Source organism: Lepisosteus oculatus, chromosome 5 (genome assembly GCF_040954835.1).
Source record: "Lepisosteus oculatus isolate fLepOcu1 chromosome 5, fLepOcu1.hap2, whole genome shotgun sequence".
NCBI lineage: Eukaryota > Metazoa > Chordata > Actinopteri > Semionotiformes > Lepisosteidae > Lepisosteus > Lepisosteus oculatus.
Genome location: NC_090700.1, coordinates 19,421,322 through 19,447,497, shown reverse-complemented (window position 1 = coordinate 19,447,497; position 26,176 = coordinate 19,421,322). Strand labels below are relative to the sequence as shown.

Genomic DNA, 26,176 nt, shown 5'->3' with positions numbered 1-26,176 from the left:
TTTCTTGGAGAACAATTCTTTATTGTTTAACAAAGTACATGTACCCAGAGACAGCATACACCAAGAACCTTCAAACATGAAGCAACAATTCAGGAGCCCCAGCCCATCACATACTCAGATGAAGATCATCTAGAGTCAGCCAAACTAAAAGACCAGTATAGGAGAAAACAGATGAGAAAGGAATGCCAATAGAACTTAAAAGGTTGCAACAGAAGCTGTATGATTTCTATTGCAGATGTGTGAACATCCCAATTAAAATGGACTTTTCTTAAGCTGCAGACTTCAGCCACGAGTTATTTAAAAATAATCTTTTTCTAGACTGGCTTTTAAGCTTTTTAACCCAATGGCCCACCAGTATATACTGTACAAAAACACTTGGATTTATAATAAAATGTACTTTGAAAAAAACATACAGATAATTGTTAGTTGTATTGCCATTCTGGTCTCCTGTTGCAGAGGTTCCTGAAAATTATATTGTACCTGCAAGTTGTGTGTCACATTTTGTGCCACAATCCTGCTGAATGCTGATTGCCAAAACATGCAAATGCTGTTTCACAGTGTCTGCCATTCAAATCTTGCATACTCCAAGCAGATGGATACCACTGATTCCATCCTTTCACAGTTTTAACACAAATCCTACAATAATAATGTCAACTGTAATTTTCAAATTTACATTTTAAAACAGACAATAGTGACCTACCTGAGTATTTCGTATACGCTTGCACCCACAAATTGAAAACCACTAGGACACCCACACTTTCCTAATTGATTTTGCTATTATGCTTCTCCAGATTCTTCTGTAATTGTTCTTGTTTTTTTTTTCAAGCAGTTATTTAGCATGAGAGAGTATCTTTTGAGCCAACAGGAGAATCAAACAAAAGACCACAGAAAACACAACGAGGTGACACCTAATCTTGTTAGAATTTTTATTCCCAGTGAAAAAAAACAATTAAAAAACAATTCTCAATTTTGGAGGCAACAAAATATGAAGAGTGGGGAGCTGAGAAGAAACAAGCTCACACTGAAAAGAAAAAAGAAAGGACACAAAGTTTATGCTGTAGAGCCTTTTTCAGGTACTGTATGTGGAGGAAAGAGATACTGTATAGTGGGTGAAGTGGTGAGATAAAGTGGAGTAAAGAAAGAAAATGAGAAGATATAGAAGATAAACCTACTCCATCTTAAGGTAATATCTTATTTAACTGAATAAAAACAGGCTTATCAAAAATTAGGTTTATCATTTTCTAATTAAACATTAATTTCTAATGAAACAAAATTAATTTAGTGTAATAGCCTGATTAAATTATTTGTAAATTTGTCTATGTTTTCTGATTCAGATACTTTCACAAGGAATTTCAAATATTTCTCTGTTTTATTTTAATGATGTAGCACAACTTCAAACATCTGTTCTTAATGTTGAATTACTGTACTATCTGTAGATTACAGTACCTGATAATACTTCAATAAACAGTTCCACCTGAGTAATACTTTACTTTACCTTTTGTAAAGATTTCAACTCTTAGCATTAGTGTATACATTGAACATGGGTTGCAGAAAAAATACACTGATTGCAGTTAAATATTTTTTACAATTTTTATATTAATTTGTTTTTACTTTGAATACTAGAAAACCAATTTTGAAATTACCTTTTAGTTGAAGACCTCAAGAATAACAAATAGGCCTTTAATTAGATAACCAAAGTTAAGTTAATATGTTAGTTTTTTTTATTTTTATATATTCATTTTGTCTGGTTTTGTTTAAAAGTCTGGATTGGTTCTATTATGAGGAACAAAGTTTCTATAAAAAAGGCAAAATTAGTTTTTTTGTGTTTCTGTCATGTAAGTCCCCATTCACAGTTTTTACTCGGTTTGGTTCTCTAAATGGCCTCTAAAAATTGTCATGGGTGCCATTTCACGTACATTTAAAGCAAATGAGCTAACAAACAATAGACCTTGCAAATGAGATTCAAACATTTTTACATTGGACTTTAATAATACTCCTAATTTGTCTAATTTTAATTATGCTATAATTCAGTTAAACATTTTGATGTATCTGGAGTGGAAATAATAAAGACAAACCAACTATTAGTAGTAGGTTTCAGAGTGTCCCCAGTAGTAGTTTTTACTTATCAGTCTGAAGGGCAAGAATGAAGAGGCATCACTGTGTGCACTATTCCATTCCCAAGACATCATGACCTTGTTTTTCCTTGGCCTCTGTGTTGGGGCCTCTCTCAAAGAGCAGTACAAACCACAATGTGCCACGGAATTGCAGAAATCCACTGGCAGGGCTAGGCTACTCCATCGTCAGCCCTGGCTGATACTGGCTTAAAGGTCCTACTGCAAGGGTCATGAGGATCCCTGTCTCTTCTGGTTCAGTACGCGGAGTTTCTCCAGCTGCTCACTGCGCTGGCTCTGGACTGTTATCAGCGTCCGATTCTCCTCGGCAAGCACGCTGAACTCCTCCTGAAGATGAGAAGCTTCCTGGCTCATCATTTCATCTTCAACCAGGGCAGCTATCAGCTCTTTCCTGTGACAAAAAAGAGGAATCTGTCATAGTCCCATATTTTATACTTTTTTAACTGGTAACAGCTGCAACGAATGAGGCATTCAAAGTTCCAGAATTAAATTTAGAACTAACAGTGGGCTGAAATTAAAAAATAAAATATATTTGAGACGTTGTACTATTTTGGTTCCATCAGAACCAGAGTGGAAAAAAATCTGACTCAGAAAATCTGTTCAAGGTAAGTTCAAGGACATGAAACTTAACACTGACCAAAAGTGTCAAATTTGTGTTTCCTTCCCCATGCTTAATGTCAAGATGAACTCTTACATTAAAGTCAGGAAAAACGTCATGTTCTATTATCATCATTAATATAAAACTGATCTGCCGGTGCTGCAGATTTTTTTAATTCCAATGCGTGAGCCAAACACTGCAGAAAAAAAAATCTGTTCATGAATGGGATTTACTGTAGCTGAAAGAAAACGTGTGTGTTTCTTTGTTTGATTTTATGCGGAAAATTAATCTCTATGCCTTTTTTTCCAAATGAATCAAATTGAGGAATTGAAATCTCAGCAGGGCATTTCCCTGTGACACACTTGAGTTTCCTGTCAAACACAGCAGAGAGCACAGAGACAAGGATTGTTTCCAGTCTTACAACCTGTGTGTTGCTGATAAGTATTTAACTGTTACAGGGTTTATGCTGATATGCCTCTGTAGATCAACAACACAAAAAAGGAACATGTGGAAAAGCTTGTAAAAACCGGCCTTTGTACACAGAAAAGCTTTTTTGTGTTGTGCTGAGGGGAGGTACGGTAAAGTATGGTGCAATAACCTTGGATAAATTCCAAACTAAGCATTGTAGTTAGGCCATAAAAAAAGCAGAAAACTGACTTTTAAAATGACAAGGAAGCACTATGAACTATAGCCAATTAAAGGAAAATGAAGTCTTGTTTATAGACAAATATTGCTGTATTTGAAGTGTGAACATTCATTTTTGTTTTGTTTAATCCAATAAATATTTTACACAGTGCCCTGAAACATTCATGCCAAGTCACAGTGTTTTCTATTTTCTCCCTATAAACAGCAAGCACGTACTGTACATAAACACAATAGAATGATATGTCCTTTGAACTCAAAAACTAATGATTTGATAAGTGCTAAGGATTTATGTTAATAATGCAACTTCTTATGTTTCATTTCAGAGCATATGGGGGAGCAGTATGTGTCACTGGTTGCTGCAGTACAAAAAAAGTAAACTCCGTATCAGAGCCACAGTGACTCATCAGGCCAGAGCTTATTTTGGTTTCCTACCACAGTAGAAGTAAAATCAACCTTGTCCCATGACTTAAAACTCAGATGAGTCTTGGCAATAATGCACAACCAGTTGTGTGTAGCTCATGTATGTTTGAGCAAAAGAATTTCTCAGACTGTGAAGAAATGTAGACTTCACCCAGTCATTAATTTCCTAGCCACTTCTTCCAATTCCTGATCACAGGTGAGTCACAGCCAATTAACATACCAGTATGTTTTTGGACTGTGGGAGGAAATGCACACAAACACAGGGAGAACACACAAACTCCATGCAGATAGCACCCCGGGAAATGCTCCCTTTTTATTCTGGAATTTTACTGTAATGTACAGTATGTTTCTCTCGCCTTTCATGCGCATGCTGAGTATAAGCTGTAGTTGCATTTCTTATCTAGATTATACTCTGTGCTGTAATAAACAGCTGTTTATTTGGATTTTTCTTTTTCTGACCTTCCAGCACCAAAGTGTAATAATCTTACCTCTGTGAGCATGTCTTCTGTTATTGTTCATATTATGTTAAATTCTATAAATCCAAAACTTATTCCATGTAAAACGTATTATCTTTTTCTCCCATAAAAGCGACTAGCTAATGAAGATGGGAATAAGAAGAACCAGATTAACAAACCTCAAGAGGCGGATCCTCAAAAGACACTAAGTAACATGATTTTAATAAACAAGGTTTGATTCTTTGCTGATTTGCTTTCCCTGTGATTCATTTTGTAAGCTTTAAAAGTCCTTTGTAATGATGTATGTTAACTACAACTGTATAAGGTGAATTTGCTATATTTTTTCTGGACAAGTACTTTTGTCATATATAGAAATGTTTTATTTACATCTGGCCACTGGCCCAAATCTGAGATGGAATCAGTTCAGACTAATAGAACATGTGGCTCTTGTTATTTATTTCCTTTGAATAAGTGAAAGTATACATTTATGATTTTGCCATTTTTTTCTTTCACATAAATCTAGGGTCATGCTACAGCCCACTGCCTAAAGTCAAGATGGGAGAACAGGACTATCCTTCTGACCTAATCTGGGATATTAGCACATCTTTTTAAGAGATTTATGGAGACTGGTTGCTTACGTCAGGATTTAGTGAGAATTGCAGCAGCTGTGTCGAATGAGCGCGGCTGCCTTCATTCCTCCCGAACTTTCATTAAAAACTCCATTATGAAATGTTACTCTTAACATATGTAGAGTAACATATTTTTTCTGAAGGAATTACTCTTGTATTCAAGGCATTGTCCGGAAAGTTACAAAAGTCTCTTATACTCCTGGAAAATGAAGGCGTGACTCCCTAGAGTGTACTGCATTTAGTTCTACAGCCTTAATGGCAAATTCTTGAAGATCATTACCCTATTTCTTTTGCTAGGGATTAGAATTTTCAGTAAAATAAGGGGTTTTCATGCAGGATGATTCATTGAATAGGGCACATAAAATATTATGTTAAAAGCTGACTTTCAGGGAGCATCTTAAGACAAAGTAATAAAAAAATAACTTTTAACGTTAGCGATTTGTTGAAATATGGGTTGGGAAGATAGGGCTTTTCAGAATATTTACTGCTGTTTGTTTTTGATTGAGTAGAGAGGTATTTTATAATGACGTATTTTGAAAATAACAAGGTATTAGAGGTACTGTAACACGTGATTGATGTAATGATAGGGTGTATTTTTAAACAATGCCACAGCACATCAGTATGGTTACCTCCAGATCATACAGTGCTGAGCACAGTGTGTGGAGTTGTGTCAGACTGGCAATGGACTCTGCAAGGTTTAATGGCTTCAATTACAGGTTTATTAAAACAATTACATTTATTCTTTTTTTTAATTCATAATGTGTCCTAAAATGTCAGCCAAGGTATGGTATGGTTTGGTTTCACTACAGTAAAAATAAATAAACCCAACCCAACAGACAGTTTTTTAACACTTTTGTTGAGTTATGTTCAGGGAAACGGGATTATGATTATTAAAGGAATATTTCAACCACAGCAATGTAATTGAAGCTACTGGTATAGGAGTCATAAGATAAATAGTTCTTTCTACAGTGTGATTATTCAAGATTCCAGACATTTTTTTGCAAACACTAGAGCATGTAACCTGTAGTTATACATGATTTGATTCAAGCTGTCCAGAAAACAACTGCCCGTCCAAGTTCTCCTGAACTGAAATTAATTCACAGATGGAATTCCCCTATCACTCTACACACCCCCAGCTGTACTTTTAATGTTCTGCCTTATCTCAATCATGGCCTAACCTCAGAACTAGACTTAAAATTGTTGAATAGTGAATACCTACTCTACATGTGAGCAACAGTGCGCTTTTAAGACATGCAATATTCATTACCATGGAGTTGGTTTCAAAACTTCAAAATAAAAACATTGACGCAACCTGGAAATCCCCTGATTTCATATACAAAGTGAACTTAAAATAAAGTTGACTAAGCTTTTAATAGGGGGCAGGGGCCAGAGTGACACGGAAGAGACACCGTTGTAATCTTTTAATGTAAAGAGGTTCTCATTCCTTCTTTGGATCTATAAGTACAGCTATAGTGTTTATATCTTGATACAAGTCCAAGATAATCCATCCATTCATTTCTTAAACACTTCATCCAGTTCAGGGTCACTGGGGAGCCAGAGCCAATCCTTGCAAGCAGCGGGTGCGAGGTGGGATGCATTCTAGATGGGACGCCAGTCCATCCCATGCCCATCCCAGGGCCCATCCCATCCCCATGTCATGCCCATCCCAGTCTATCCCATCCACATGTCATGCCCATCCCAGTCCATCCAATGCCCATCCCAGTCCATCCCATGCCCATCCCAGGGCAGACAGACCCAAACACTGTATGCTCTTTCACCACGGCCAGTTAACCGACCAGTATGTCTTTGGACTGTGGGAAGAAACCAGAGAATCCGGAAGACACTTACACAAACACAGGGAGAACATAAAAGTCTAAGTAGCCTGTTTCTCTGTGTACAAATCTGTATTTGTTCATAGTTCATGCATGGGGGCTTAGATAAAACTAGAAGTTATTTTGATAGTTTTCAAAAGGAAAGTAGCATAGTGAATTGTGGTTGAAACCTATGCCAAGTTACTGAGCCAGTAATATTAACAGCATTAGGAAATGTGAAATGGAAATTTGTTTTCATTGGACATTTCTTACCTTAAAGAAGTGAAAGTAAATGACATAACAAAACAGGAAGGGTGACATCAGCAAACAACATACCTAGATATGAACAGAAAACCTATTTAGCTGGCAACAAAATATTGCTTGTTTTGTGAACTTTCTGATGCTCCGTTCCTATAAAAGATGTCAATTTGCATTTTCCAAATCTCCTTTTTGCAATGACTTACTTCCGTTCCTCCAGCCGAGCAATCTCCTTCTTGACATCGTGAAACTCTTTGGCCATTTTGCAGTGGTCCTTGTACACTTGCAGGGATTCAGGCAATGACTGATAGGGAGGCAGCGGCTGGAGAAGAAGTGAAGAAATGAATTTGTATGCATGAGAAGAGGCAGGGATAAGCATTCTGATAAAAGCCAAGTGGAAGCTGGGGCATGTTGAGAAGCAGGTCAGAAATAACAACTGAAAGGAGTGTGATAAGCCTATCAGCTAAGGCCAGTCAACTCTCAGCACTGCTGTGAGAGCTTAAGCAAGCTGCCTCTGGCATGAAGATGACACTCTTGTCTTCACTTGACTGACTAAAGAAACAGGGCAACCCCAAAAAAAGCTGAGAAAGACAGTAATAAAAGTTTATGTCGATAATTTCGTGCAGCATTTTTTGTAGTTTTTCCACCGATTTTATAGTATTAAAACTCACATTTACTTTACTACGACACAGCATTTCTCATTCATCATTTTACCATATACAGTATCTATATTTATGTTTTCTCACGCCTTACTAATCCTTACTCTGCTTTTCCCTTGTTATACCAGTGAAGATTCTTAAGGGTCCACATTTGCTCATTAATGCCTCATTTTCCCTTATATGAATTTATTGTTGTTATGTACTGTACTGCTTATGCTAATTGCTAAATAAATCATAGTAATCCTGTGCATTTATATGGCACTTGGGATGTGGAGGTGACCCACAATGGATGAAAGGTCCAACCTTGAGCTATAAATAATAATACTGTATCTTGTATTTCCTTTTCTTTTAACATACAGTATGCTAACATGTTTATTTCTTCAAATTGGTCCCATATACAAGAATTCAATTTCCAAATCCAAGGGTGTACAGTAACTTGGCTTAAAATGGATGTAGTTATAATAATACAATCAAAACATTTAGCTTATTCCTTCATGAAAGTATGTAATGTAGGTTTATTGTGTGCTCTAACTGTACAGATACATTTCAAATTAATTATTTTCGTATTGTCTGTTTTTTAAGAGCCCCTTCTGAGAGATGCATGTTAGCAAAATATCTAAGGAATTTGAGATGGGAGGTAGAATACTTCATTAATCATACCTGCAAACAGATACACACAAAAAAAGCCTAAAAATCAAGATATACGAGGGATATTGTGCAATTTGAGCAGCTAATTGTGATTGTTGGGGGAGTCAACTTTCAGGCTCTGGTAAACTGTGGGGATTCCTGTAGGAGTGCTATAAGGAATATGTGTGGGTTAAACTAATTTTACTCATTTTTAATGTGAAGTTTATACATATTGTTTGTAGAGTTTTGTAGGTACTTTTCTGTGTGTGAAACATAGCTGCTTAGACACAAACTAGTTTCTGATAATAAAATAATATTATTGTATCGTATATGAATTATAGATAGTCTATTTAGAAGAGTGACTTGGTGGTGAGGTAGATAACATTGCTACCTTGAAGCGCTAGGGTCCTGGATTCAATCTGTGTGGAGTTAGTATGCACACCCGTGTTCATGTGGGTCTTCTGGATGCTCCGGTTTACTTCCACAGTCCAAGACATTCTGGAAGTACTGTATAATTGGTTTCTGGGAAATTTGGCTTTGGTGTAATTTTGATGGTGCCCTGCAATGGACTGGCGTCCAGTCCAGAGTGTATCCTGGCTTGCGCCTGTTGCTTGCTGAAATAGGCACTCTGTATTGGATAAAGTGTTGGATGAAGCTATTAGCAAATGGATGGATGACTATTTAGAAGTCCATGTCCAATATACTGTACATCTCAGGAAGACCTACTTCAGAGCTTTTGTACATTGGAAAATTCTGACATGATGTCTTGGCAAGTCTTTGACAGTATTACTCTGTCTTCCCAAGAGTGAATGAATTGAACCAAAGGAGCCTGAGTCTTTGTTCTTATAAGTGGGACCATCTGGAAAGAAATGAAGTGCATTATACGTGAAGCCACAGCAACTGTAAAATGGGTTTTTAGAGGGAAACCCTCATGGGGGACGAACAGTAGCAGCCCACACACATGCTCTGAAAACAGTTACAACACATGGAAATTCGATGGCAACACCACTTCCCATGTGTTCCCTGTGGTTCTTACTTCTGCTTTCAGTATGAGACAGAACAGACAAGTTAAAAATAAATTTCCCTTTGAGACTCTGACTAGCTCTTTCTGAAGTTTTAATTCCCTTTTAATTCCCACTCTGAATGCCTTTTAACTTCTGTTGTGTCTGAGATCATGTGTTTAATAAGTACTAATATACTGTAATACTAAATACACTAAGGTTTCAGACCACACACCTTAGAAAAGGTTTGGACAATGCCCTAATCATGGTCAATGTATTGTAAGTAATTAAAATATAGATTTTTTTTAACAAACAGCAAATGTTGGTTATTTGCATTTAATCCCTTAATTGAACATGTTTGATATTTAAATTAAAATCTGGACAGTTACCAAGTGTCAAAGACAAAGACACATCTTGCAGTATGTTTCGTTGTCTATAGCATTTTGGTTTCTGTAGTACAGTATATGGTGGTCTGAACTGAATAGAAATTTAACATGTAATATACTCTATAAATATTACATTATATATAATATTCATGCCTCCATAAACAGAATGCATACCCAGTAGAAAAGAAATAAGCAAAAATGCAAGTGCTGCTACCTATGAGGTTATGGGTTTGGTTACAGATTGCAGTTTGCCTGTTCTCCTTGTTTTTTCAGGGTTTTTCCTGGGAGCTTGTATTTCTTCCTACCTCCTAAAGACATACTGACTAGGACCATGCAATGTAATGGACTGGGTCCCACCGAAGGTACAGTCCTGCCCTCCGCCCTATAATACCAGGATATACTCTGCACACATACAGTACAGAATATAGTTCTGCAAAAGTATTCATATCCTTCCTAGGGTTTCCCTTTTTGTGAAATTACAAAATTATACTCTTCTTTTAGATTGAATATTTGAGTTCAAAACCTAATTGCTCAAACTGAAGACTCCTAAGGGTTAGAAAAGTTGATGTAAATGTCAGCAGAAACTAAATAGGAAAGTCTAAAATGTATTGATTGCATTATTAATCAGGCTCTTGAGTTCAATATTTTGTGGGGACACCTCTAGTAGCAATTACAGCTGCAAGTCTTTTTAGGTAAGTCTGTGCCAATGGTACAGATCGGCTAGGTGCAATTTTTGCCCATTTTTCATAGCAGATTTGCTCAAGCTCTCTCATGTTGCTTGGGGATCACTTACAGGCAGCAGTAAGAGTCAACAGTCAGGACTTTGACTGGGCCACACAATTTATTCTTTTTAAGTCAATCCAGTGCAGTGGTAGATTTGTGCTTTGGGTTCCTGTCCAGCCAAAAGGGGAATTTTTGTCCCAGTTTGAAGCAGGTTTTCTTCTAAGATTTGCACGTGCTTTGTTCCATCTATGTTTCCATTAGTCTTGATGAGCTTTTCATCCCCGGCTGCTGAACTATAACACAATGCTGCCACCATTCATGCTTAACAGCAGGAAGATTGCTGACTGAGAGATGCCCCATGCTGGGTTTGTTTGAGATGTAATACTCTGCATTTAGACCAAATAATCCGAACGTTGGCAGGTCTGACCACCTAGCTTTTTGCCACATGTTTGCAATATCATTTATAGAAAGTGTTCTGTTGCAAAACCCCAAGTGAGATGTTTTCTTTTCAGTTCTATACAAACCCCTTTGTGAGATGACTGGAGTACATTGAACCAGAGATGTTTTCTCCCATCTCAGGTACTTATCTAATTCTTTAAAAGTCACCATTGACTTCATGGTGGTCTCATTAACCAGTTTCCTCCTTGACTGGCTGCTCCATTAGGAGTGATGCCCTGATCTAGACAGTGCATCCAATGCCTTACACTTCTAAATGATCAACTTCACCATCATAAAGAGATATTAAGGGTCTTTGATTTTTTTTTTGTCATTTCCTCATCTGTTCATTTATACAATTTTATACCTGAGTTGTTTTAAAAGTTCTTTGGTTTTTGTGGTTGAAGGTTGATATATTATTAAGATAGATATACAGTTGTATTTATTTTGAAATCCTGAGATTTATATTTATTTTGAATGTGCATTTGCCAAAGCAAAGGGTTGGAATACATATGCAGTCATAATTTTCAGCATCATGATGGAAAGCTTTAAAACAACATAATGTGAAAAATGTGCCAAGTTCTGAATACTTTAGCAAGGCACTGTATACTGTACATACATATTGTATATTTACTGAGCAGAGCTCCAATTTACTGTGTGCCAGGGGTCAGTGATATACTGGATCTATATTAATATTGGTCCCCCCTTCCTACATTCATTTAATACACATGGAATTAATACTAATGTTAGCTGCAATGAATAAGTGTTCATTGAAGACTGAAAAACATAGATAAAGACTGAAATATATATAAGAACAAGTAATAGGTTTATTCCATGCTGAAAAGAGAAAAGAAAACACTGCGTTTTGGCTGTAGAGTCTTCTTCAAGAAAAACAGGGCAGTAAACAAAGGTAATGTAGCAGGAGAACAAAAGCTGGGAGAGAGGAGGAGTAGGAGGCAGGAGCAGGGGACATACAGAGTGGTCAATCAGGTAGTGTGAAGTCAGGATAGGTAGAGAGAGGTGTGAAATGAAACCTACAATGAATAGAGAGAATTTAGAAGAAAATTAGCCTGTGATCCTAGCTGCAGGATAATTTTAGTTTCTGTTGTCTTTCTGATGTAGGAGTTAGGAAAACCATCTTTGGGAACAGAGACGGAGAGATTAGTGTGTTCAGGGCTGTCAGAGGTGAAATGAGAAACAATAGGCTTGAAGAAATCTTTAATCTTAAGAGCCTTTCCTGTTTCCCCAATGTAGATGGTTGGACATTTACTGCAAGAGATACAGTAAATAAGGTTGCTGGAGATACACAATGTCATCTGAGTGATCGGGAATTGTCTTGAGGGGCCTTGGATGAGTGTGGTGTTAGATATGTACTTGCAGGTGATACAGCGAGCTCTGTTGCAGGGGAAAGTGCCTGGTGTGGATGATTGCTGAGGGTGGTCAAGGGAGCTGTGAACAAGAAGGTTATGCAGATTAGGTGGTCGGCGATATGAGATGATGGGGCAGTCAGAAAAGAGGGCCCCAATGGAGGGATCATCCTGTAGGATGGAAAAGTTGTCATTAATAGTCCTGGGAATAGAAAGTGTGTTGGGGTGGTAGGGAATGCGGTTGTTACGGTGGGAGTTCCTGATTAAGTTGATGGTCCGAGGGGTGTTTTTGACTCAGGCAAGGGCCCTGTCAATAACACTGTTAGGGTATCCTCTGTTTAATGAAAAATAGTACATTTTGAGGGTTTGGTTCTGGAAATCGATGTCGTCGCTGCAGAGTCGTCGTAGCCGAAGGAACTGTGAAAAAGGGAGAGAGTTTTTAGTGTGTTTGGGGTGAAATGAGCTATACAGGAGATAGTAAATCAGTGGGTTTGTAATGGACTGAAGTAGAGAGTCGGATGTAGTTAATGGAGAAGTTGATGTCTAGAAAATGTTTGTCTATTGTTTCTAATTTCACCTCTGACGGCCATGATCACACTAATCTCTCCGTCTGTGTTCTCAAAGATGGTTTTTCTAACTCCTACATCAGAAATATGACAGAAACTTAAATTATCCTGCTGCTAGGATCATACTTTCTGTCTTCTCTCAACAACAGGCTAATTTTCTTCTAAATTCTCTCTATTCATGGTAGGTTTCATTTCACACCTCTCTTCACCTATCTTGACTCCACACTACCTGATTGACCACTCTGCCTGTCCCCTGCTCCCGCCTCCTGCTCCTCCTCTCTCCCAGCTTTAGTTTCCTGCTACATTACCTTGCTTACTGCCCTGTCTTTCTTACACCTGAAGAAGCCTCCATGGTCGTATCATTGTGTTTTCTTTCTTCTCTTTTCAGCATGGAATAAACCTATTACTTGTTCCTTTGCAGCCTACGCATGCTGGCACAGCTAACCACCTGTGATATTTAAAAATTACTCTAACTGAAAAACTTGATACTCGCAGAGGTCCATTGTGTTACTGGGTGGATCATTCAGAATATTTTGGCAAGCATGTATCGGTAAATGTTTGATTGCAAATTTACCAGTTGCAAAACTTCATCATCAGTTGCATGAACTTCAGTTCATCATGAGTGGTGTTTGGAGTTTAGAGGTTCAGTGTGGATGAATGTATCAAAATAGCTCACTCATGCAAATCTGATTTTAGTAATGGGTATCAACCACTAAACTATTATAGTTGTGTTGTGCTTGTAACATTTGATTTATTTCCTCTACCATTTGCTTTTACAGTTTTAAGTTCAAGCCCAAATGCAAATGTAAGTGCATACTTGGCATTATCCAAAGTCCACGTTCTTTTTTTATAAATTCTACAGCAGTCATAGATCATGAAATTCCCAAGGAAACACTAAATGACACAACATCTGAGGAGGACAAGAATGACCAGAAGAAGGACACAAATGCAAACATCATTGGAAAAAAAGAAGAAAAGCTGTCGCTCAAGAAGGCACCTCAGACCAATAGCAATAGTGTAGCTGTTAAAGGGCTCAGAAACCTTGGAAACACATGTTTCTTCAATACTGTTTTACAGGTAAAATCAGTTTTCATAAAGCTATAGCAGAACAGAATGTGCCCAAGCATGTTCATGTTTGTCTGTTAATGCTGATATTCTTCACAGGTATCTCCTTGCTTTGATGTTATTGTCTAGTTATTTAATGTGGGTCTGCAGATAGTTGCTTTGTATGTGTTGGTATTTTTTCAAAGATGAAGAACAGTAATCTTTTTACTTCTTGTATAGACATCTACGTCTTATTGGATTTTTCACAGTTTAAAATGCCTATTTTCTCTATAGGCAGTAGAAGCCAGTATTTATACAAATGAGGTCAAATAAAAGAAAATTACAATCACTCCTTATGTAAATCTTTGGACATAGTGCTGGTTGGTATGTGTTTTGGGTGTAATGTGCGCTTTAGTTCTGGGAAAAGGTTCTTGGATACCAACAAAGTAAAAAAAACACATTTAAATATTTTATTTCTATTAAATTAAGATTAGAAAGATATAGATAGATATTGACCATAGCTCAATAGCTCAATAAACAAAATAAAAAAATAAGTAATTAAATAAATCAACAAATAACATTTTTCAGCTGAACATCTTCTTTCATCTGTGACTGTATAAATGTGCCTGAGTTGTATTAAGACTTAGCTCTCTTCACTGGCTTCTTGTCAGGTACAGGGCGGACTTCAAAATCCCTCTACTTACTTATAAGGTTCTCAGAGGTCAGGCACCTGTCCATCTAATTAAACTTATTAATGTATACAATCCAAGTCGCCCGCTTAGATCACAGAATGCAGGTCTTCTTCATATTCCACACATTAATAAAAAAACGGTAAAGCCTTTAGTTACAGGGCCCCTAGCTTATGGATCCCATGTTTGGGATGCCAAGTCAATCTCAGTATTAAAATCCTGACTGAAAACCTATTACTTCAACCGAGCCTACTCACACCTTACATCATAGCCTGCTGCAACCATGGCTGCTGGTGCTGCTGTACATGTCATTGTGTGTCTGTATGTTGGCCCACCAGAAAGATACATCTGTTCTGACTAAACTATTCTATTTTCCTCCTCACATGTCCGGATGGCGCCCGGGTTGGGCTACATCTGAGTTTGATGCCATGGATCCAAGAGGGACATTGTGGATATAGCTAGGATAATTTTGCTGGTCTACAGAGATCTGCATGGAGTACTGACATACTGTACAGAAGACATGATAGATGGATTAATACCCTGTTTTTAATTGTATAACGTTAGCATGCCATAAAGGGTTTAGACAAACAGTTGACCTTGGACCCCTAGAGATTTTTTTCTCCTTACTAAGGAGTTTTTGGTACCTCTCCTCCGATGTCTTCTGGTCTTTTCTGTTCTGTATTCACAACATGTATGGTCACTTGCTTTGTTAAGCGCCTTGGGGCAACCTTGTTGTGAAAGGCCCTACAGTATATAAACATAAATTGAATTGAAGTGAATATTTAAATATAAATAAATGTATTCTTGGAGCACATTTCTTGAAACGTTTTAGTGTCTCTTCATTTATAATAATAATAATAATACTACTACTAATAATACTACTACTACTACTAATAATAATAATAATAATAATAATAATAATAATTGCTTATACCTATAGTATTATACCATAGCTCTTTTCTGGACACTCCATGAAAGCGCTTTACAGATAATGGGGACTCTCCTCCACCACCACCAATGTGCAGCACCCACCCAGATGATGCGACGTCAGACACTCATCACACATCAGCGAAAGCATGAAGCCAATTCATATATAAGGGATTACCAGGAACCCTTAATTGGTAAATGAGAAATTTGGCCAGGATGCCAGGGTTACACCTTTTTTCAAGAAACACCTGGGATTTTTAATGACCACAGACAGTCAGGACCTTGGTTTTATTTCTCATTCGAAGGACGGCACCTTTTTACAGTATAGTGTTCCCATCACCATACTGGGGCATTAGGACCTTCAGGGTGAGCGTCCCCTGCTGACTCCACTAACACCTCTTCTAGCAGCAACCTTAGTTTTTCCCAGAAGGTCTCCATCTAGGTACTGACCAAGCTCACACCTGCTTAGCTTCAGCGGGTTGCCAGATGTGAATTGCAGGGTGACATGGCTGCTGGCAATTTATTTAGTAGTTAGAAGTTACAGTAATTGAGGGTGATGGGTCTCATCTGGCTGTTTCTTGAAAGAAACCAGTGTTTTGGTTTCAATATTATTGCTGGGTAGTTTGTTCCATACTCCCACAACCCTTTGGGTAAAAACATTCTCCTGTTCTCAGTTTTAAATGCTTCCACATGGGGCCATACTGGCCATTCCATCCATTTTCTTAGAGTGTTCTTAGGTTAGATTTTAAGCTGGAGCATAACATGACAGGTACAGGGTTCAAGGTGGGACTACAACCATGCTGGGATACCAGTTGATTTCAGGGCCCATACACCATGATGGGAAGGAGCAATATAGGGAATATAGGCAATTAACCTGGACAGAAACTCAATATACAAAAACATGCAAACTCCACATAAATGCTCCTGGTCTGAATCCAACCCAGGACCCAAGAGCCTTGGGGCAGAAGTAGTAGCAGCATTTATTTAACTTGCATATGGAAGGCAACACATTTTTGTACCCATGCGATTTATATGAACAATTAAAGGTATTTAAAATGCAACACATACTGTAACTAAGCCTGTCTTAATCAGTGACTTATTAGAGCTTCACAAACTTGTTTGCTTGATGATCACGGTATTAAAGTCCACTAAGTGAGTAGGGTTTATTCTGGCATATTCTGAAAATGTGCTTCCAATATGCACTGCAGTCCAAGAAAATAGTCGATTCAGAAAAATCTGTTTTTTTATCAACACAAAGTTGTAAGCATGAATATGCATACTAAGCATGAACAGACACATACCAACCCTCAGATATCTCTACATACATACAGTATGCAGCATTAAATCTGTTTGCCTTATTAATCTTCATTCTGGGCAGTGAATGAAAAACTATAGGAAACTCCTCTTCACAGTGTTTACACAGTTGTTCTTTTCTCTTACCTTTGGCTGGGGAGCATGTTTACTGTATCACTGTCTGCTTTTCCTTCCTCATGGTAAGAGAAAACAAAGCTGTGGTTTGGCGGTCTCTAGTGGATATCAATTTATCGCATATAACAACGCCATTCTTTGGAAAATACTCTTGCTTGCAGCACATTTACTCAATTTGTTGGAAATCTATCTGATTTATGAGGGTAAATAAGCTTGAAAATAATTTGATTACATTTATTGCTTGGTAAAAGGAATCTCTCTTCAATATGGAATTACCTGTTTCAATCTGGAATTACCTGTTTCTAACACTTCCCCCTCAAGCTCTGTAAATTTCCGCAACTGGCAATAAATTTATCACCCAAGGTTTGCTAATTCTGTTCTGTTCTCCTTATCGTGTTTCTCTTCCTCTGACCCTCTAGAGGACAAAATACAGTTACTTGACAATGCTCTTATCTACCCTCGACACCTTTGCTCCTTTAAAAACTCGAACCATCTCCTTCTCTCGCCCTGCCCCCTGGTACAATGACCATCTGCGATTCATGAAGGCAGCCTCTTGCAAACTTGGTGGCGTCTTTCCGGCCTAAGTGTACATTATCAGACCTGGAGAGATTACTTATCTGATTATAAGTTTACTATCTGTCACACTTCAGTTACATAACCACCCATGACAAACAACCTTTTCGAACCCCTCCAATCTGGCTTCCGTGTCAACTTCACAGCACAGAAACCGCCCTAGTCAAAGTCACCAACGATCTCCTAATAGCTTCTGATTCTGGTTCTCTTTCCATATTCCTTTGACACTGTTGACCATAACATCTTACTTTCTCGTCTCGAGACTGTGTTTGGAGTCTCTGACACTGCCCTCAAATGGTTTAAGTCTTACCTCACTGATCGCTGTCACTTTGTCTCTCTCTCTGGGTACAGGTCTGAAATTGGTCTTGTCAAGTCTGGTGTCCCCCAGGGCTCAATACTGGGCCCCTTGCTCTTCAGCATTTACATGTTCCCACTTGGTCAGTTTTTAAGATCACATGGCCTCAGCTTTCATTTTTACGCTGACGATACTCAAACATACACCCATACCAAACCCGACACTGATGTGGCTGTCTCTATTCTATCTAATTGCATCTCTGACATAAAAATTTGGATAACTCAAAACTTCCTTCATCTTAACTGTGACAAGACTGAAGTCATGCTTATCGGTACCCCCCATCAACTTCGTAAAGCCAGTCCTGTAACCCTGTCTGTAGATGGCTCTGTAAAATTGAAAAACCTTGGGGTTATATTCGATTCTGGCTTAACATTCGACCCACATGTACAGCATACTGTCAAAACATCTTTTTTTCACCTTAGAAATATCGCAAGACTACGCCCTATGCTATCATTAACTGTGGCTGAAAAGCTGATCAACATATTTGTATTCTCTCGAATTGACTACTGCAATGCTCTACTCCCTGAGGTATCTAAATCTACTCTGGACAAGCTGCAGTATGTCCAAAATTCAGCAGCCAGAATCCTGACCAGGTCTAGTGCAAGTGTTCACATTACTCCAATCCTGGAGTCCTTGCACTGGCTTCCGGTCAAATTCCACGTAGACTTTAAAATCCTCATGCTCACTTATAAGGCTTTACATGGCTTGGCACCTCAATACCTGTCTGAACTTTTATCGCCCTACTCCCCACCTCGCAACCTCCGCTCTTCAAATTCTGCCCACCTTACTGTCCCCCAAGCCTGTCTACATTGTATGGGCGACAGGGCCTTCTCCCGCTATGCCCCCAAGCTCTGGAACTCTTTGCCCAAAGATATTAGAGAGTCACCTTCTCTAAACTCCTTCAAATCCAGACTCAAAACCTTCTTCTTCAGAAAAGCCTTTACTTAACTGGTTCCATTCTTCACCCCTCTGCTCTTCTTAATACCACCTTCCACGGTCTCCTCTATTGTTATTGTTGTATTGTTGTAATTATAATTGTGTCCTATCTTGTGAAATCTTCTTATTTATTGTTGTAGTCTTCTTATTTATTGTTATTGTCATCCTGTAAAGCGCTTTGAGAAGCCACCTTTAAAGGCGCTATATAAAATAAAGTTTATTATTATATTATTATTATTGTTCATGTACATGATTTAATCAGAACAGAAGACATAGCTGCTGCATCAATATTTGAGGGAGTTTCCATGTGTATTTTAATTTTACTGTGGATGCATTGCTTGACCCAACAACAGCCATTAAAATATGGACAAATACTAAGGCTTCCAGCTCTCCTTCCTTGTGAGCCCATTTTCTGCTGGATTTTAGGGCTTATTTAATTGAACACCCAAATCAGCTCATAATATTCAAATTAAATCATTTCGATTTGTTTTCTGTATTGGAAAAGAGATTTTACCTGAACTAAAAAAAACCTTGGTAACTTGAAAAAGTCAAATTATTTCGAATAGAAAGCTCTTAAAAAGCTTTTGTTAATTACAATGTTAATTCAATTAAGGTTCAAACTGAGCAACTGAAAGCCTTCCTAACGGACTTTAGGGACTCAGAGCTGACCTGCATACCCGAACATCCTCACTCCTACTGACCATCTTCTTGCTGATGCTGCAGGTCCTGAGGGCTGCAGACCAGCTGCTGTACTAGACAGAAAAGTTGTTCCTGACCTGTGGGCCATTCACATCACATTGCTGATCACACTGGAGCTTCTATCTCCAGTTTCTCAGTGCTTGGCTCTCTTCTCCAGCCTTGGAAAGACATTTCTAGTTGCTGCATTGGTAGGAGGTGAATTTCCTGTTACACAGTAGTGCAACCTTCTTAGTGCCACTCTTTCATTGAGACAAAGATTTTTATTCTAATTATTTTGCAGTTCTATGAAGGGATGACTCTCTCTGGTCCATTCAGAATCTGAGGACACCTAAATCTACTCCTTTCACTTTTATACTGCTTTTGTACCACCTACTGTAACTGATCTGGGATTTGAATTAACTGGGGGAAGAGCTCTCTGTCGCTGCTTCAGACCTCTCTGTTTTTGGGAGTAAGACTGGATTCAGTCCAGACAGTAGTGATGCTTACAGAGCAGCACCAGGCTTCAACACCTGATCAGTTTTTTTTTTCTCCAGGAGCTGTGTTGAACTTTCCACCCATTCCTGGAGCTGATAGTGGCAGCGTTGCAGGTGATACCAGTGGACCTGGTGGTCCAGGGCACTGGAAGCTTGTTTCAGACTCCCACAACCCTTTGTGTAAAGAAGTGCTTCCAGATATTAGTTTTAATACACCATTGCTTAGTTTCCACGTGTCCTCTAGCTTGAGTGTCACAGATCCTCACAAAAGGTTCATCCCATCATTTTAGTTTATTAAAGTAAGAGGCTATAGGATGTACAGTAGTAAAAACTTTGTAACAACATCTCCTGCTGAACCCAGCTATCAGTGACAATGCCCAGCCTGTCATGTTGTTCCTATACTTTACAGTACTGTTCAAAAATTGACTGCTCCATAAATTTCTTAGGAATGTCACATGGTTTTGGAGTACCACAATGCTACTCAGGTGTTAAAACTTACCTGTAATTGCTGCTCAAGATCTGGAAAAGTCAAGGGTAATGACTCTTCAGCATCCTTCAGATCTATAAAAAAATGGACCAAAAAACATTATGCTAAATCAACAAAGTTTCTTTAGCAGAGCAAATTGAAACTCTTTAAAATATGTTTTGGCAAAACATTATATACAGAAATCAATACAAGGCTTTACCTAGCCTTTTCTTTAATCCTGCTCAGTGTCCTGCTGCAAAAGTGCAACATTATCAGCACAAAAAGAACACTTACTTAAAATACTTCACAGTGGCTGCACTGCTAAACTCCAATGAATATTTATTGTCAGCTTCTTTGGAACTGTTTAAAAATTAGGTCTATGCCCTGCAAGGCTGGTCTTAGCAGGATTCAGTTACAATTCACCAGAATTACCCTTGAGTTGGTGCCATTAAGGTGTCACTTCACAGCATTTGCCCTGAGAATGCTTGATTATGTTTTTATATGTCCTAGGGCTGCTGTAGAAGTGTATTTTTTCAGCTTCACAATTGTGTAATGTATTATGTATGTTAGTGTATATGTTTTAGTACTGTAGAAAAAACATAAGTTTTTCAAAACACTTTACATGCCAATTTGTATAATGCAAAATATATCCAGTAAGTACAGTATATGTAATGTACTACAGTATATAATTGTACACAGATATATATTGATTGTACCTCTAGAGCCTGTTGTTCAACTAATTATTCTAATTTCTGTACCTTGTACTGAATTATTTAGTTAAAAAATTTCTTTACTGTGTTAACTAATTTCTTTTAGTTTACACTACTCTAGATTGTGTTTTGCACCATTAAACTTTTACAGGTCTTTTGTTATTTCAGATGTAAAGTCGCCTTGGATAATGTGTCAGCTAATTAGCGGAATAATGAATTATTATAAAAAGAATTATAACATCCATAACATTTTTAAGGTCTCCTACAATGTGGGAGTGTCACAGTCATCATTACTTTAAGTCCAGGTTTTGCTGCAATTAAGGCTTGAAATTATGTTAATATAAAATTTTGTATATTATAGTGTATAAAGAGACTGCAATTTCCAAGTGTTCTGGGACTACTCTTGAGTGTTCACAGTCAAGTAGGAAGTCAATAGTGGCAGGTGAAGTGTTAAATGTTTTTAAATAGAGGTCAGTATTCTAAAAGCAAATGAGTGAATCATGCGCCATAGAGGTATTAAACAGGAAATATGATGCCAGGATGTCAGCTGTTCAGCTGCTCTTGAAGCATTTGGCTGAATAGCTGTAAAACACTTTGACAGCAGTATAGCAGAGAGTCCCACTGTGCAGTTAGGGTGATATTTTGTTTTTAAAATGCCAAAGCTTACCAAAATAGAGAACACTTGCCAGGCTAAAGAATGACTAAAATTAAACTGATAAAACACACAAAGGCCTATGGTGAATAAGCTCTGGAAGTTTCCCACAGAGCAACCCAGTGGAAAACTGAGAGACGGGTGATTTTATTAAGACCAAAAAGAAACAAAAATGAGACCATGATAATGAATCTCAGCATCCCTTTACTTTTCTTTGAAGCTTATTTTTTGTGGCAATGTCCTTTTAAAACCAGAGTACCTCTTTTGTTACAATATTAATAATTATCCCCTCAGTCCAGGTGTGACAGATGTGTCACTTTTTATGTGGAGCACATATATTGATAAAAACATATTATTTAATTGTCAAGGCTAAATGTCAATGTCAATTTTAATTTAATTTCTGAGTGTTTTGCTCATTTTCAAAAAACAACCATGCCATATACAGTAGTCTTAGTTGCCACATATGACCCCACTAGATGGTAAGATATTTTAGGAAAACTGGCAGACTTCTTGATACTTACAAAGAAAATATGTATTTTATGTCATAAACGGAAAATTCTAACGTAGCATTTTTGCGGTAGTGAAGAGGCTAAACCACTTAGCACTTCAAATGGCTTTAAATTAGAAAAAACAATATAATACATTTTACAAATGAGAGGAAGCTTTTTAGCCTTCAGCCTTCTAGCCCACTTGGTTGTTAGTACAGTAGTTAAATGATCCAAGGATCTCATCCAGCAATTTATTGAAAGATGCCACAGTATCAGTTTCAACTACATGAATGGATAGCTTGTTCCATACTCCCACAACCCTTTGAGCAAAGAAGTGTTTTCTGTTTTGGGTTCTGTTTTCCAGTTGTGCCTACTAGCTCATGTTTCAACATCTATTCTGAAGAAATATACTAGGTTGACTTTGTTCGATTTCAAGCCTAATCACCTTGGGCTTTTCAAATACCAAAATGAGACAACAGAAATTAACCTCTTACCTGTGGAATCATTTAAACTGAAGGCTATTTGGACTTCTGGTTTATCAGGAGACACGTGCCTTGTTGTGGTGATCATTTATCCTTTTAAAGAAAGCAAAACTTAACTGAAACAGCAGCTATTTAGGAGCAATGGGTTCCGATTATAATAAATCAGTGAACCCACTGTTGTGTTGAATAACAAAAGTGGCCATACAATAATCAATTATAAAACAACACTGTCATTGGAATGATTTTCTTTTGCAATCATCCATATTACACTAATAATGTGTTTGAATTTAAAATTGAAACTTAAGTCAATATACAGTATAATATAAGCATATTAAACTAAGAGGAGAACTTAGTCTTCAGCTGTTATTGATTTTTTAGAAGACTCAGTAATAAAATAATTTTAGTACCCTGTAAAAATGCTTTGGGGGGTTATTGTGTATTTGAGGGACAACCCTAAGCAAGATTTTTTTAGGTTGTCTGGTCCAGGGATTCACAAGGATGTTGTTAACAATTGTCAGGCATGTTCCAAATGCCTCTTCCCTGCCCAGATCTCTGCCAGAAATAAGTGTAACATGAATCCAACACTGTTGGTTTGAGATTGTTTTCAAAGGGTTGCCATGGATATTGAGGGGCCTCTCCCAACCAGGTCTTTATGTAGGAGTCATGGCTTGGCGATTAGTTACTGTTACCCAATATTCTAAGTCTTATGGAATCCTGTTGATAAGTGAATAGCATAGACCTTGAACAGTAAAGGCCTTAAGCATGGTGGAAATTAATTCTTTTTTTGGCTCACTTTTCCTGGTGAGGGTCACAATAAATGATACAGGGTCACAAGCAATGACCACATGGCAGGATACACTTTGGACAAGACCTTAGCCTACCTCAGAACACACACAGGCACAAACATGCACAAACATGCACACACAATCACAACAGGGACAATTTTCTCAGAAGCCAATTAACGTGTGCACCATCAAAATTTTACCATATTAAACTGTATTGAGAAGGTTTATTTCTGTTCTGGTTATTTGTTGGAAATGTCTTAGGCTTATGTGTAGGCCCAAAGCTCTCTAAACCTCTATGATTACCACAGCTTGAAGAACTATTTTAACTAACTTTCTTGTATCTTTAATAATTAATACTTCTATTTTGTGGAGTGGTTTTAGCTGTACCATAAAATATTTAAACAATATTGTTTTATTCTCAGCTTTTTTTTTGCATATTTTGAATCTTGTGTTATTAATCAAAGCTGAAAACTCAAAACAATTCCAAACACTAATATATAAAGAATTGTAATTTATCCCTGAAACAACTCAACATAATTTTTCAGTCTCTAATGTCCAGCAGTATGACAAAGTATATTGAAAATGATGATATACAACCTCCAATCAATACATACTGAGAGCATCTATTTACTATCTATCCAATAAAGTAGATTTAAAAAAGCAGTGGAAGTTCAAAGGTACAAACACAGCTTATGAAGTCCAAACTATCAGTCTGATTAAGAAATGTTGGCCTTCTTCCTTATATTGTCAATATTGCTAACACTTTTCCTGTTGAATTGTTTGAATTACCACAGAAACCCTGTTGTAACCAAAAAGAAAATACAAAGCAAATCACATAGGCTCGCCTTTCAGCTGGGTCTCGTAAAACAAAAACATGATCCCAACATGGATAGAGACAAAAACTTAACATACTACAGTACCTTCACTGATAAACAGGATAAAACAGTGAATACACACATTTTGAAATATACATTACTATTATAAATCAATTGTATTAAAATACAAACAAGTGCAACAGTGTATCTTGCCAGTCTGTCACTGTTACTCCTCATTTTCTGAGTAGAGACAATTTTGTTTGAATACAAACTGTCATATTAAATGTTCCAGAACAGAAAGTTTCTCAAAGTAGGAGGGACCTAATTTGGCTCCATTTGAATTTGTGCCTGTCAAAATTAAACTAACAGCTACATCTGAAAATGACAATATTATATTTGAAACAGATCAAAATGAATGACTGCAAGCTGCCAATGCCAACAAAGCACTGTAGCAGTGAAAAATTATTTAAAAAACACATGCTCGCTAGAGAAGGCAGGAACTACTCTCTACTAGAAGCTGAGAATGAAACTCAGTAGGCACAGAGCAGCACAGTATTCTGACACTTGATTAGAAATCAGTAGAGTTTCCAGTTCAGGAGAGAAGATGCTTTGTGTTAAACATTACAGGCACATTTTGGGTGAAAGTTAACCAGATACAATAATCTATCATGCCATGGTTTATTTATACAGTATGTACTTCAATAAGGGTCCAATAACAAAAGGATAAAGGCAATATTAATTCACACTGACTTACCTTTAGGAAGTCAATCCTAAGGGTGAGGTAAAACCAGGGCCAGCCTTGTTTGCCTTGCTCTCCTACAAACAAAAGATCTGACAGCCAACTGCTGTCAGCACTCATAAGTTAAGACCAGAGATGGGTAAAGACTGCATATTGCTACTAACCGTCCTTTCTCTGGTGTATTTCTAAACTCTAGTCTCCCTTCTTTGTGGGTGAGCTTTAGATTTTGTCTTCGGTTTTTGATGGGAATGCCCGTTTATGCTCACAAGGATGTCTTGAGAGAAACCTTCTCACGAAGGGTGCTTAGCAAGCTCTTCACTGCACACAGTCAGTCGCCTCCGAACATGTTCACATTGAGATAGCTTACAACACAGACAGCGCTTGGCAGCTGAGGGACGTTGTCGGCATGCCCCTGTCTGTCAGTTGGGTTCCAATTAAATTGCTCAGATGGCATGACTCTAGACACGAAAAATGCCTCCAGCTCCAATCAGCTTTGAGTGACATAGTTGTGCTGGACTGAACGCAATAACTCTGGAATGATGCAGTGTACCAGAAAGAGGCTGCCTAATTACTTGGGCACAACCTTAACCTTTGCAGTGCAATGCTCCCTGCTGACGCATTCGGCATATAAAAGAAAAGGACCAGCTGGATAAAAATGTTTTTTTTTTAAATAAAATGTAAATTAATACTACATAGAGGAATGGGCTAACAGAAGCATTGCCTTTGACATGGTATGATGACCCAGAAAAAAAACAAACTGAACATAAACAACAACAAGAGAATATAAGGCAAGTTCAGATCAAACAGATGCCACAGGACTCATCCATGTCCAGTTGATTTGATGCATGGACAATCCAGACATGTAATAGTTGCTACAGTAGTTAGGAGGGAAAAAACACTCCACAACTAATCCTCTGATTACATTGATCCTCATGACTGCATCACATTTCTTCTTCAAGTGTCTTGCCGTTTCGTTTTAAATAATTCAGTGTTATGTGCCATACTTAAAAGCTTTCATGTTTGCTGTAAAACTCTTCCTTCTCCCTTTGTTCTGAGGTTGTCTTTCTTCCAAGGCTTTCCTCTCTGGAACCTTTAAAAATAATTCTCCACTGCCCTCCTTGTGCTACAGTATATGCCTTTTTTACAATGTATAGAGCAGGTTCAGAGTTTCCATAACATGATAATTTAAGACTAAATTAAGGT

The 26,176-nt window shown here is 37.7% G+C and overlaps 1 protein-coding gene across 1 annotated transcript; it reads right to left on the bottom strand.

The window, feature by feature from the left end:
- map3k7cl (map3k7 C-terminal like) lies at positions 1 to 25,382 on the bottom strand. The gene is made up of 5 exons (XM_006628202.3): positions 24,989 to 25,382; positions 22,647 to 22,727; positions 20,336 to 20,397; positions 7,155 to 7,270; positions 1 to 2,523 (listed from the first exon to the last, which is right to left on the bottom strand). Exons 2-5 carry the CDS (start codon positions 22,720 to 22,722, stop codon positions 2,343 to 2,345), a joined length of 435 nt encoding a protein of 144 aa, XP_006628265.1. The 5' UTR covers positions 22,723 to 22,727; positions 24,989 to 25,382; the 3' UTR covers positions 1 to 2,342.
- Between the last annotated feature and the right edge of the window lie 794 nt (positions 25,383 to 26,176).

Excerpts from the sequence above, each read along its gene's own strand:
- map3k7cl (XM_006628202.3), bottom strand. The coding sequence starts at position 22,722 with ATGATCACCACAACAAGGCACGTGTCTCCTGATAAACCAGAAGTCCAA. Across the intron at positions 20,398-22,646 it reads CAGTTTAAATGATTCCACAG|ATCTGAAGGATGCTGAAGAG; the intron begins GTAAGAGGTTAA and ends ATTTTTTTATAG. Across the intron at positions 7,271-20,335 it reads ATCTTGAGCAGCAATTACAG|CCGCTGCCTCCCTATCAGTC; the intron begins GTAAGTTTTAAC and ends CTTCTTCTCCAG.